The sequence below is a fragment of the Gavialis gangeticus genome, unplaced genomic scaffold, assembly GCF_001723915.1.
Source record: "Gavialis gangeticus isolate Ggan-Ray unplaced genomic scaffold, GavGan_comp1, whole genome shotgun sequence".
Classification (NCBI taxonomy): domain Eukaryota; kingdom Metazoa; phylum Chordata; order Crocodylia; family Gavialidae; genus Gavialis; species Gavialis gangeticus.
In genome coordinates this window covers 145,883,862-145,896,026 of record NW_017729024.1, presented here as the reverse complement: position 1 = coordinate 145,896,026, position 12,165 = coordinate 145,883,862, and the positions used below count along the sequence as shown (strand labels likewise).

Genomic DNA, 12,165 nt, shown 5'->3' with positions numbered 1-12,165 from the left:
GATGCAGGTGGTGTTTTCATCGATCCTCCCAGTTTTGGGCTATGGGCTGAGAAGGGAGAGGAGGATCAAGGCAGCGAACCAAAGACTGCAGCGCTGGTGTCATCGTGAAGGCTTCGGCTTCCATGACCACAGTCTGCTCTTTGAAGAGAGAGGCAGTGAGCTGCTGGGAACGGATGGCCTCCACCTCTCTCTGCTGGGGAGGAGGCTCTTCTCAGCCAGACTGGCTGACCTGCTCCACCGGGCCTTCAACTAAGCCTGCCAGGGGATGGGGGGACCACTGCCACTGCTGGCCCGCTGAGCAACCCTTGCAAAGCCAACAGACCAAGGCACTTAAGGGAGCCCACCCCTGCCTCAGCCCTGGAGCGACCTGTAGGCAAGGCAAGGGCCCCAAATGCCAGGAGCTTGGGGAATAAACAGGAGGAACTTATCCTCCCACTTAACACAAATAATTATGATGTCATAGGGATAACAGAGACCTGGTGGAACTACTCCACCTATGACAGGGCCACAGGTATAGATGGCTATACCCTTTACAGGAGAGATCAAGTGGACAAAAGGGGCAGGGGTGTAGCTCTCTATGTCAAGGAAAGCTACGCATCCCTGCAAGCCAGCACTGGCACCTAGGGTGGACAACTGGAGACCCACTGGGTTAAAATCCATGGGGAACATGGCACAGGGGACAAAATGGTGGGAGTCTACTACAGACCCTGGCACGGATCTTCAAGAACTCCTGGCGCTCTGGTGAAGTGCCCAAAGATTGGAAGAAGGCCAATGTGGTACCTATCTTCAAGAAAGGGAGGAAAGCGGATCTGGCATACTACAGGCCCATCAGCTTGACCTCTATCCCGGGGAAGGTCTTAGAAAAGATTATCAAAGAGGCCATTCTGAACAGATTGGCCAATGGCAACATCCTGAAGGATAGCCAGCACAGGTTTGTTGCAGCTAGGTCTTGCTTGACCAATCTTATTTCCTTGCTTGACCAAGCTTATTTCCTTTTACAACCAGGTAACCTGTCACCTGGACAAGGGAGAAGAGCTTGATGTCATAATTGACCACAAGATGAACATGAGCCTTCAATGTGATACTGCTGCTAGTAAAGCAAGCAAAATGCTGGCTTGCATCCATAGATGTGTCTCAAGCAAATCCCAGGACATCATTCTCCCCTTTTACTCGACCTTGGTGAGGCTGCAGCTGGAGTAACTGCATCCAGTTTTAGACTCCACAATTCAAAAAAATGTGGAGAACCTTTGGAGAGTGCAGAGGAGAGCCACACACAATCAAAGGACAGGAAAACAGACATTATGAAGAGAGGCTGAGAGCCATGGGACTCTTCAGCCTGGAAAAGCACAGGCTCAGGGGTGATCTGGTGGCCACCTATAAGTTTATCGGGGTGCTCACCAGGATCTGGGAGAACGTCTGTTCATCAGAGCGCCCCAAGGGATGACAAGGTCGAATCGTCACAAACTCCTCCACGACCGTTTCAGGCTGGACATAAGAAAGAACTTCTTTACTGTCTGAGCCCCCAAGGTTTGGAATAGACTGCCACCGGAGGTGGTTCAAGCACCTACTTTGAATGCCTTCAAGAGAGATTTGGATGTTTATCTTGATGGGATCCTATGATCCCTGCTGACTTCCTGCCCCTGGGGCAGGGGGCTGGACTCGATGATATTCTGAGGTCCCTTCCAGCTATAATGTCTATGAAATCTATGAAATCTCATGGGAAGAGCACTCAGCCAAATCAGTTCAGTTGCAAATCTTCCTCATGTGCGTGGATGACCTCTACCTGACTCAAGGGGCATGTCCAGACAAGCAGGCACGTGCCTCTTGCCCCGTCTCAAACCCCTTTTGAGCAGCAGTTGGCAAGGTATGGGGCCAGGTAGGGCAGCAATCAGGGGGCTGGGTTGGGGCATGTAGGCCTAGCGGGGGGGGATGGTAGTCCCTGCAGGGGCCATTTGGCCCCTGTTGGGGGGGTAGCCCTTGTGTGGGAGTCAAACCCCATGTTGGGGGGCTGTAGCCCTTGTGTGGGGTCTAAATCCCCTGTTGGGGGGGCCGTAGCCCCTGTGTGAGGACCAAATCCCCTGTTGGGGGGCCATATCCCCTGTTGGGGGACTGTAGCCCCTGTGTGGGGACTAGATCCCCTGTGGGAGGGCAGCAAAATATATATTCATGTATTCATGAATTCATGAAACATGTATTTAGAGTTCACTTTATTGTTATGATAAGAGACTTCCTTTAACACTGTAGATATATCAATAAAACATTGTCCAACTGACCACTATCTCTCTCTCTCTCCCTCTCTCTTTATAGTGGTTTTTTGTTTTACTTGTGGAGGAACATGGATTTGGGGGTATTTTACAGAGTGACTTTGGGATTTTTTTTATCAGGGATTATTCAGTTTTCCAATAGGGAATACCAGAATTCCTGCTAGGGAGGCCAGTGGCAGGACCCTGCTTTCTCAGAGCTGGCACCTTGGACTCAGCTGGCTGTGGCTGTCATCCTGGCCAAATGGGGCCAGGAGGACATGCTTTGACAGTTCAAAGCAGGCCACCACACCTGGAACATCTTCTGGGCGATAGCTGCCCAGATAGCCGGGCAGGGGGCACATGTGGCAGTAGTGTCACACAGAGGCCAACTCTGCAGCCACAGCCCACTGGCAGCTGGCCCAGAGGGACAGATGCCTCTACTGGCTTTGTAGTCCCCATCTGGGTCTGTCAGGTGTGCAGCCAGTCACAGCCAGGCAGCAGCCCCCACTGCCAGACTGCTGCAGCGGGTAGAGGATGCAGGGAACTCTTTGGGCTGCTTCAGCAGTCCAGCTGGCACATGGGGTAGTGTCCCCAGGTACTAATTGGCTGGGTCCCAGAAGCTCCCAAGAGTGAGTAGCCCTGAGCTACTTGCCAGGGCAGCTTTTTATACTGCTGGGGATGGCACAGGTGCTAGCCCTGAGCTCTAGCTTCCCCTGGCTGCAGATCCAGAAGAAACCAGGCAGGGTTATTTTGTCCCAAGTGACACAATTTGCTTCACAACAAAGTGCATGTCCAAGCACATGCACTGAGGCAAAAAGCCCCAGTTCAAATTTGCACCACTTCTATTTGAGCTGCTGCAAGCACACGTGCTTGCATGTATGGACACACCCACAAAGTCTATGGGCCAAAAAGAGGTAAAGCGTTGCTGGATCTGGTACTGATCAAAGGGGATAATCTAGTCCGTGACGTAAGAATCGATGGAAAGCTGGGTGATACTGACCATGAGCTGATCACCTTTACTATCCATTGCAAAGCTGGCAAGTCATTCAGCAATGTAGAAGTCCTCGACTTTTGGAAAGCTGACTTTGACAAGCTCAGGAGGCTCATTGTCGAGGCCCTAACAGACCATGACTCAACAGGAAGAGGAGTGGTTGCTTCTCAAGGGAGCAATCCTGACAGCACAAGGGTTGTCCATCCCATCTCGGAGGAAGGGTAGCAAAAGGGCACAGCAACCCCCTTGGCTCAGCAGGGAACTTGAGGACCTCCTTCACCTAAAAAGAGAGACTTGTAAGGGATGGAAGGCTGGAATCACCAACAAGGAGGGGTACTCAGCACTGGTCCATGCCTGCAGGAAGCAGATCAAGGCTGCAACTGAACTCCATCTGGTTTCACATATCAAGGATAATAAAAAGTCCTTTTTCAGATATGTAGGGAGTCAGAAAAGAGCAAGGGTAACATTGGACCCCTGCTGAACCAAATGGGACAACTGATAACCGACACCCAGGAAAAAGCCAACCTGCTTAATGAGTGTGTCCCAGGGGCACAGGACCGGAAAAGGGAGACGCCTCGTTCAGAGGCAAACCCCAGACCAAGGTAAAAAGAGAAAAAAACTTACCCGTTGCAGGGGCCTGGAGGAGCGAGAAAGAGCGCAGTTTTTCAGCCACACCCATATCCAGCTGGAGCCGGGTGACATCATGAGGAGATGCCACCTGGTGGAGGTAAAAAGCAGCTTCCAAAGCAGCAGAGGCAGGACGCCGAAGAGCAGAGGAGACCACGGAGTGGAGAGCGTCCAGCCACTGTGACCATCAGCGGCAGTGGCAGCAATCAGAGCTGCAGAGGATCCCTGAGCTGGGTAAGCCCAGCAGGGATCAGAAGAGCCAGCAGGAAGACCGGCAGCAGTGGTGGCAGCCAGAGCCGTGGGAGATGCCAGAGCCGGAGGAGACAGATGGGGACTGAAAGAGCCGGCAGGGAGGCCGGCAGAAGCTGAAGCAGCAGAAGCGAGAGATCCCCATGTGGGAGAAGTCAGCAGTCAGTGCAGCGATAACCAGCGTGGGAGCCCTCTTCAAAGGCAATGGGTGTGGCAGCTCCAGGGTGGAGGTGGATCCTGGAGAGAAGGGGAGAGACACCCCAGCTGGGGTGAAGGCACAAATCCCAACCCAGAGGGCATGCTAGCCTAGGGGCGTTAGGGGCCAGAAGGATATGGAACTCTCCCCATGGGTCCTCCTCTTCCTGTTTCTCCCCCTTTTGTCATGCTCCCCCTGCAGTCACATTGTTAGTTTCCTTGTTTTGTTTCATGTCTGGTCACCTTAGGGTGACGGGTTTGTGGTGAGGGTATTGATTGCGTTCCCCTTTTAGGGTTTATCTATTTTAGTTCCCTGGTGACACAAATTAGCAGGAGCTCTTAGCACCAGGCCAGGGTAGCTGGGACTTCGTCCAACGGTGAGAAACGAACCACATGAGAAGGCAGTGAGAGCCAATGGCTTCAGACTTAGACAGCTCAAGGCGTCAAAGAAGACAAGCCCAAAGGCAGAGAGTCACCAGACCCTCCAGGTCCAGCCAGGGCCCAGGGTACTCATCAGCAGGAGTCGTGGGGACCAGGGAAGATATCAGCAGGGGACAGCCGTGAAAAGATCTGGAGGCCCATCTCAAAGGGTGGCACATGGTCAGGGTGTAGGGAAGGTTGGAGCCCCGTGAACGACTGCCGTGACGGATGACAGCTCTGGAGGCATCCTCAAGGGGGACCCCCTCCACTGAAGGAACATTCAAAGTCATGGCAGGAGAGTTTTGGGGTCACCCTGAAGGTAACCAAGGCACCCTCTGGAGTCTGCACGAAGGTCCCTGGCGAGCAAAGTCAGGGACCACCCTGCCTAGCTTGATGTAGGATGGCCAGGGTGAGGGCGTATTTATATCCAGCATTGGTGTAGACCTTGTAAAGGAACACCTTGAGAGGCTGGACATCTTCAAGTGAGCTGGTCCTGACAGATTAAACCCTAGAGTACTCAAGAAGCTGGCAGGTGTCATAACCCAACCATTGACAAAAATATTCGAAAACTCATGGTGCTCAGGTGAAGTACCTGAAGACTGGAAGAAGGCCAATGTGGTACCCATCTTCAAGAAAGGGCAGAAAGTAAATCCCAGGAATTACAGACCAATGAGATTGACCTCAATTCCTGGTAAGGTTCTGGAGAAAATTATCAAAGAGATCCTTCTTGATAAGCTGGCTGATGGCAACATCCTGAGGGACAGCCAGCACGGGTTTGTCAGAGGTAAGTCTTGCCTGACCAATCTCATCTCCTTCTATGACCAGGTGACATATCACCTAGACAAACGAGAAGAGATTGACATCACATATCTGGACTTTAAAAAAGCCTTTGATCTGGTGTCCCATGATCTCCTTATGGGAAAACTGGCCAACTGTGGCCTTGGCTACACCACAATCCAATGGCTGGAAAATTGGCTCCGAGATCAGACTCAGAGAGTAGTAGTCGATGGAAACGAATCATGGCACTCCGTGACCAGTGGTGTTCCCCAAGGCTCTGTCCTTGGACCGGTTCTCTTTAACATCTTTATCAATGATGTGAACATTGGTGTCAGAAACGCACTGGCCAAGTTCGCCAATGAAACTAAACTTTGGGGCATAGCATCCGCACCTGAGGATAAGCTAGTGATCCAGGCTGACTTGGATAAGCTTAGTAAGTGGGCAGATATAAACCTGATGATTTTCAATACCAAAAAATGCAAGGTACTCCACCTGGGGGGAAAAAACCTGCAGCACGCTTATGGGCTCAGCAGTGCTACACTTGCTAACACCATAGCTGAAAGAGACTTGGGGGTCATGACTGACCACAAAATGAACATAAGCCACCAATGTGATGTCGCAGCTGGTAAAGAAAACAAAACTCTGGCTTGCATCTATAGATGCTATTCAAGTAAATCTCAGGATGTCATCCTCCCGCTGTACTCGACCTTGGTGAGGCCTCAGCTGGAGTATTGCATCTAATTGTGGGCTCCACAATTCAAGAAGAATGTGGAGAAGCTTGAGAGAGTCCAGAGGAGAGCCATGCACATGATCAGAGGGCAAGAGAATAGGCCTTATGATGAGAGGCTGAGAGACATGGGACCCTTCAACCTGGAAAAGCGCAGGCTCACAGGTGACCTGGTGGCTGCCTGTAAGTACCTAAGGGGTGTGCATCAGGATCTGGGAGAATGTCTGTTCACCAGAGCGCCCCAAGGGATAACAAGGACCAACGGTCATAAACTCCTCAATGACTGTTTTAGGCTGGACATAAGGAATAACTTCTTTACTGTCTGAGCCCCCAAGGCCTGGAATAGACTCCCTCCAGAAGTGGTGCAGGCACCTACTCTGGACTCATTCAAGAAACAATTGGATGCTTATCTTGCTGGGATCCTTTGACCCTAGCTGACTTCCTGCTCTTGGAGCAGGGGGCTGGACTTGATGATCTTCAAGGTCCCTTCCAGCCCTAATATCTATGAAATCTATGATATCTATGAAGTAGTTGCTGAGGCTGAATGTAAATATAATTAGTTATTTTCCAGCCATGCTAATGTCTCTTCCCAGACTATTTCTCAGAGATGGACAAGGCTGCTAATTTAATGCTATTTCAGTAATAGATGAGGGGAGACAAGGAAGGGCAAGCGGGATAAAAACACTTGTAAGGACAGAAATGTATTCCACCTATGTAACATTTGGATATTCAAATTTTATGCAATGTAACTTGGAAAAGAAAATCCGCCTCCACACACACACTCCCTCAGGCCACATCCATACAGGCATCAGTGCCAGGGGTAATATGGCCACCATATCTTCATAACCATATATTTGTGTCCTCCCTGCATCCTACCCTCAAGCTGACTTTCTTGCCTGCTCCCCTGTAGGTGGCTTGAAACCAAGTCACAGGCACACAAAAGTACACAGGCATGAGTATGCCTGTGCAGGGTACAGGGACAGCTGTGGCTTCCAGTTGCTACCGTACCACCAGCAAGACTGCATAGTTGCCAATCCCAACAAGGTTTTTTACTCCCCTCACCACAAGTTTTTTTGCCTCACCCTAGTTATGCCACTGCATTGATCCAATAAACTGAACCACTCTACAGTTCCTACACTGTATATATCTACAAGTCCCATGTATGCCCTCAAGATAAGTCTTCTGAGGAATCTGTTTGGTATACAGACCTTCTACCATAGGGATTAATTTTGTCCTAGGATTGAATTGAGTCCAGTAAAACAATGGATGATTGAAAAGACTGACTTTTAAAACTTGTTTTATTTCTTCAGCTTTAATAAATAACCACAATGTATCTGTGTGTAAAAACAGATTCAATAAAGAGAAAGAAAGCACACTTAGTGAGGCAAACTAGCTTATTGAAATACTTACCAAAAAGCTCCACTGAATTTGCAAGCATGGGATACTTCCATATCTTGATCTGATTCTTAGGGAGACCATGTCCAGTCACTAGCTCATTGGTATTGGGTAACCAGAACAGAGAGCAAATCTAGTGCAGTTTAAAAGATCATTTTAGTTTTCAAAGAGGATCCACATGCATCATTCAATAGGTTTTAGAAAATGTCATTCATAAATGTCCAAAACATACACATTTCTGCAGAACAGCAGGAGAATAGTTACATATTTAGGAGGATCATTTGATTTCCTTGAATAGCAACTTAGTCTGAGTACAACTGCATCTAAACTACAGCTAAATCTTCAGCTGATATGAACTGCATAGCTTCACTGAAATCAACAGAGCTATTCTAGTTTATACCAGCTTAGAATCTCTAGCCCTCTGCCTCCTAATATTCAGACTACAGGGATTGATCCTTGTTCATTGATTCACCACACCTCCCCACTACTCCAAGTACCTTAGGCCTCTTGGGAACTCTGCTTTTCCTATATCTTTCTTTCCTCACCAAAAACTGCACTGCCAATGAGAAGTAGCCTGGCTCTTACCTCCTCTCTAACCAAATTAAAAGTTGTGATGAGACAGAAGTGGTGGATAAGAATAAAATAATAATAACTGATCATGAATCCAATCGGATATAATAAGATGGAATACAGTATAAATATATGTATAGACAGGACACTGCAACCCCAAACACAATTCTTCTATTGAAGTCAATGGGAGTTTTGTTAGAGGAGTGCAGCCTTACAAGACAAGGGCAGGTAGCTTATGATTTCACCTGAGATTTTGTTTCTGCAGTTTTGATCGTTTTCCCACTGTTAATGTCCCAGACACGTAAAAGCCCATCCTTCAATCCACCTCCAGTGGCAAGGATTTCAGACTGCCATGGACACCAATTCATAGCCTGAAGAAAAGTAAATAGATACCATGCTAAAACAGAAGATTAAGGGAGATAGGAAATGTAATATATTTCCTTTAAAAATAACTTGGAGAAATGCAGTGCAACAAACAACAGTCAACGTACCTGTTCTGTTCACTTCTTTCCCTTTCAGGCTAAGTACAGACAGTCAAAAAGCCCAAGGTTGAATCAGTTTAATCTTTGCTGGTTAGTCTAAACTACATAGATTGACCCAATAAGCAAGTAAACAGACATTCACTTTTGATTCTGGAAATGCAGCCACATGCCTGTAGTGGCCCAGGCCAGAAGCCAGTGGGCATTAGAGCAGGCCTCCCAGCCCACTGCCACTGCTGAAGGGAAGGGAGGAAAGCTGGGAGACAAGCCCTCAGAGGCTTTCTCCCAGCTCCCTGCTTGAGTGGAGAGGGTGGGCATGGCCAGGCCCTGGCCTGGCCCACTGAGGATGTGGGGAGGGGGTTTAAACCTCAACCCTGGCCCATACCGACCCTAGCCAGGGTATGCCTGGAAGGGGTGAGGGGTAGAGGGAAGTTCTCAGAGACTCTCTCCCCACCACTCGAACTGAGAGAGGGGCAGCATGGCCAGACCAGCATCTGGCCATGCTGCCCCTCTCTGCTTGAGTGGAGGGCTCCAAGGGCTTCCCCCCTTTTCACTTCCCCCCACCAGGCAGAACCAGGCTGGGGTTCAGTTTTACAGTTTTCCCCACCACCCCCTTCTCTGCCAGCTGGAGCAGTGATATTGCCCTGATTATGGAGCAGAGTGGGGAGGCAGACACTGCTCTGCTGGAGCAGACAGCACAGCACAGGGCTGCAAAGCATCATGGGATGTTGGGGGACTGTGAGTTAATTTGAATAGGAAGGGGATCTGGGGCAGAAGTTCCATAAACTGTTTTGACGTAAATCAGTTAAGTCTGATACTACCTCCAACCAGGTTTATCTTAAACCAGTTTCAGCCATTTTGAAAACAGTTTATCTGCACTGAAGTTCTGTTTTGTTACAGGTTTAAACCAGCTTCTGATCACTTAAACTGGGTTATGTGTAACTTTTGCCCCTAGCCTTACTCTACCCACATGTGCACATATTATCACACGCACCCATTTCCAGGGAAGCTATAAAATGTAGGATTCCTCAGTTCCAACCTCTGTTCAAACTTCAATTACTATTGCTTCATAGTGGCCTGCCCTACCTCCAGATACACTCATAAAACTCAGGCTTCCCCTAGCTCTAGTTGTTGCTTCTCCCTAGTGTATCAAGGTGCTTAGTTTTCAAGAGTCCACTAGCATTATAGTTACAAGGGATAAGGAAGGGCAAGCAGGATAAAAATGCTTGTAAGGGCAGAAATGTATTCCACCCATGTAACATTTGGATATTCAGATTTTATGGAATGTAACTTGGAAAGAAAAATCCACCTCCACACACACACACTCCCTCAGGCTGCAACCATACAGCCCTCAGTGCCAGGAGTAATATGGCCACCAGATCCACAGAAACATGCATCTGTGCCCTCTTAAGCTGACTTTCTTGCCTGCTCCCCTGTAGGTGACTGTTGAAACTAAGTCATAAATGGAAACAAACTCCTGAGAAATCAAAGCATCATTGAGACTCACTTGGACTTTAGAATAATACCATATTAAAATGGACCTGAATTAACTTCGGTGCATAGTGGCCATGTCTACATGAGCAGCAGACTGCACAGTTGTTACTACCAGTGTTACTGCACAGTACCATCACTGCACATTTTTTCCAACAATACTGCACAATAGCTTGTTACTACTGCACAGTATTGTCACCACACAGTTAGCGCCCAGCAATGTTATTGCATGGTAGCAACAAGCTACCTACACAGTAGCATCTCATATAGATGTGCCCTCTGAGTAGCAAAAACTAGGAAGGCTCACTGAGATTACCCTAAAAGTCTGAAGACCATTGTGTCATTTTATTTTGATGGCCTTTTGACATATCTTCCATCACCAATAAATAAAGCACATAAATACATATAGAGAAAATACTGTCCTTTGTATCAAATATACTATTTATGTAAAATAATAGAACACTTGTACCTTTACTGCTGAGGGATGGGACATAGTTTGCACTGGCTTGCAATACACTGTCACTCCAGGATCACTAGGCCAAATATTCAATATGCCATCACTGGACCCACTTGCCAGCAGCTTGTTGTTTAGGGACCATTTCAGGCTGCAAATGCTCTGCTTGTTTTGACAAAGAGTCCCTACATGGTGTTGAGCAACCCGCACATCATGATGATGAACAACTCCTAATCTTGAACCACTGCAGAGGCAAAGTGAGAGCATCATTTAACAAGCTACAATTCGGAAGTGTGGAAATTCACAAGTTTTTAGTGGTTGCAGAAGTAAACCACAGCAGTGATAGAATGCACATAAAATAACGAGATTTCAAATAAAGAGCAAAAACTAAGACAATTATTAAAGACACTCAGATTTTAATGCTTTCCAGCAATGGAACACAGCCAAGCATCCCTGTCTAGTCCAAGGTGGGCAGATGAACTATTCTCTATTACACATTCTACTTCCCTGAAGCTGTATTTTAGTGTATTGTTACTGATTTGCCCCTATTCAAATTTAAACCATTGACATGTAATTGCTACTGTTTTCTCTCATAAAAGCACTCGGGCATTTTTCCCTGTGAAATTTTGCCCAAGTCATTTGTGGCATTGTTTTGATTCCCAAATAAGGGGCACTAAATATTTGCTCTGCTCTTGGAAAATACTTACTATCAGGTCACAATCTGTCACTATCAAGTGACAATACTATCAAGTGACAATTTGTCCCTCAGCTCTGTCCCACAGTCATTTCCAGGTTGTGAGGAAATCTGTACCAGTCCTACATTTGCCATAGCCTCCTTCCCCTGCCAGGCTGGCTAAGCTCTACTGACTGATATATTGCAGAATGGATCCAAGGCCCCACATTTTCCTAGTCCTTGACTGACTACTGTATGAGGTCAATAATGGTCCCTGGATTTGCATTTTCCTACCATTCGGGTGTGCACAATACACACATATAGACCAAAATATAGTCCTTTTAGTCCCCTATTATCCTGACTGACAGCTTAGCTAGGGTCAGACATTAGTTCTTGGTGGTACAGTCATTACATATCACTAGAACAATTGCTGAATTAAATATTGATAATGCTTTCTTACATAGTCCTCTAGAAAAACTCTACCCATGTCAAATCTGTGGCAGAATGAGGGAGCTGCCACAGGCATAAACCATTCTGTCACCTGGACCAATGATAACTTGCCTTACAAGTTAACACCAGACATCTGATATTACAATAGGTTTGGCAGTACAATTATTACAACAAACTTTACCATTGAGTATATTAGAAAAATTGATTTGTGTCATGTTCTTATTTCAGAATTAGTTTTTATGCTCAGATTCTTCATGTAAAAGTGCCTAGTATTATCCTCTTCTTCAGATGAATGTCAAAAAGAAATCAGGCGTGTACTTGGCAGCCATGTTGGTCTGAGACAAAAAGACATACAAAAAACTAGAACTCTTGGTTCCAAAATGATACCTTTTATTAGACCAACTGGAAAATGGCAAGAAAACTG

The 12,165-nt window shown here is 47.3% G+C and overlaps 1 protein-coding gene across 1 annotated transcript in view; it reads right to left on the bottom strand.

Moving 5' to 3' along the window:
* CDC20B (cell division cycle 20B) overlaps positions 1-12,165 on the bottom strand; it is a 126,537-nt gene that overhangs the window by 13,221 nt on the left and 101,151 nt on the right. Inside the window, exons 10-12 of the mRNA XM_019518262.1 lie at positions 10,634-10,862; positions 8,440-8,565; positions 7,640-7,757 (exon numbers count right to left, since the gene is read on the bottom strand). Of these exons, the coding sequence (XP_019373807.1) occupies positions 7,640-7,757; positions 8,440-8,565; positions 10,634-10,862 (473 nt within the window). The remainder of the gene's footprint in view (positions 1-7,639; positions 7,758-8,439; positions 8,566-10,633; positions 10,863-12,165) is intronic.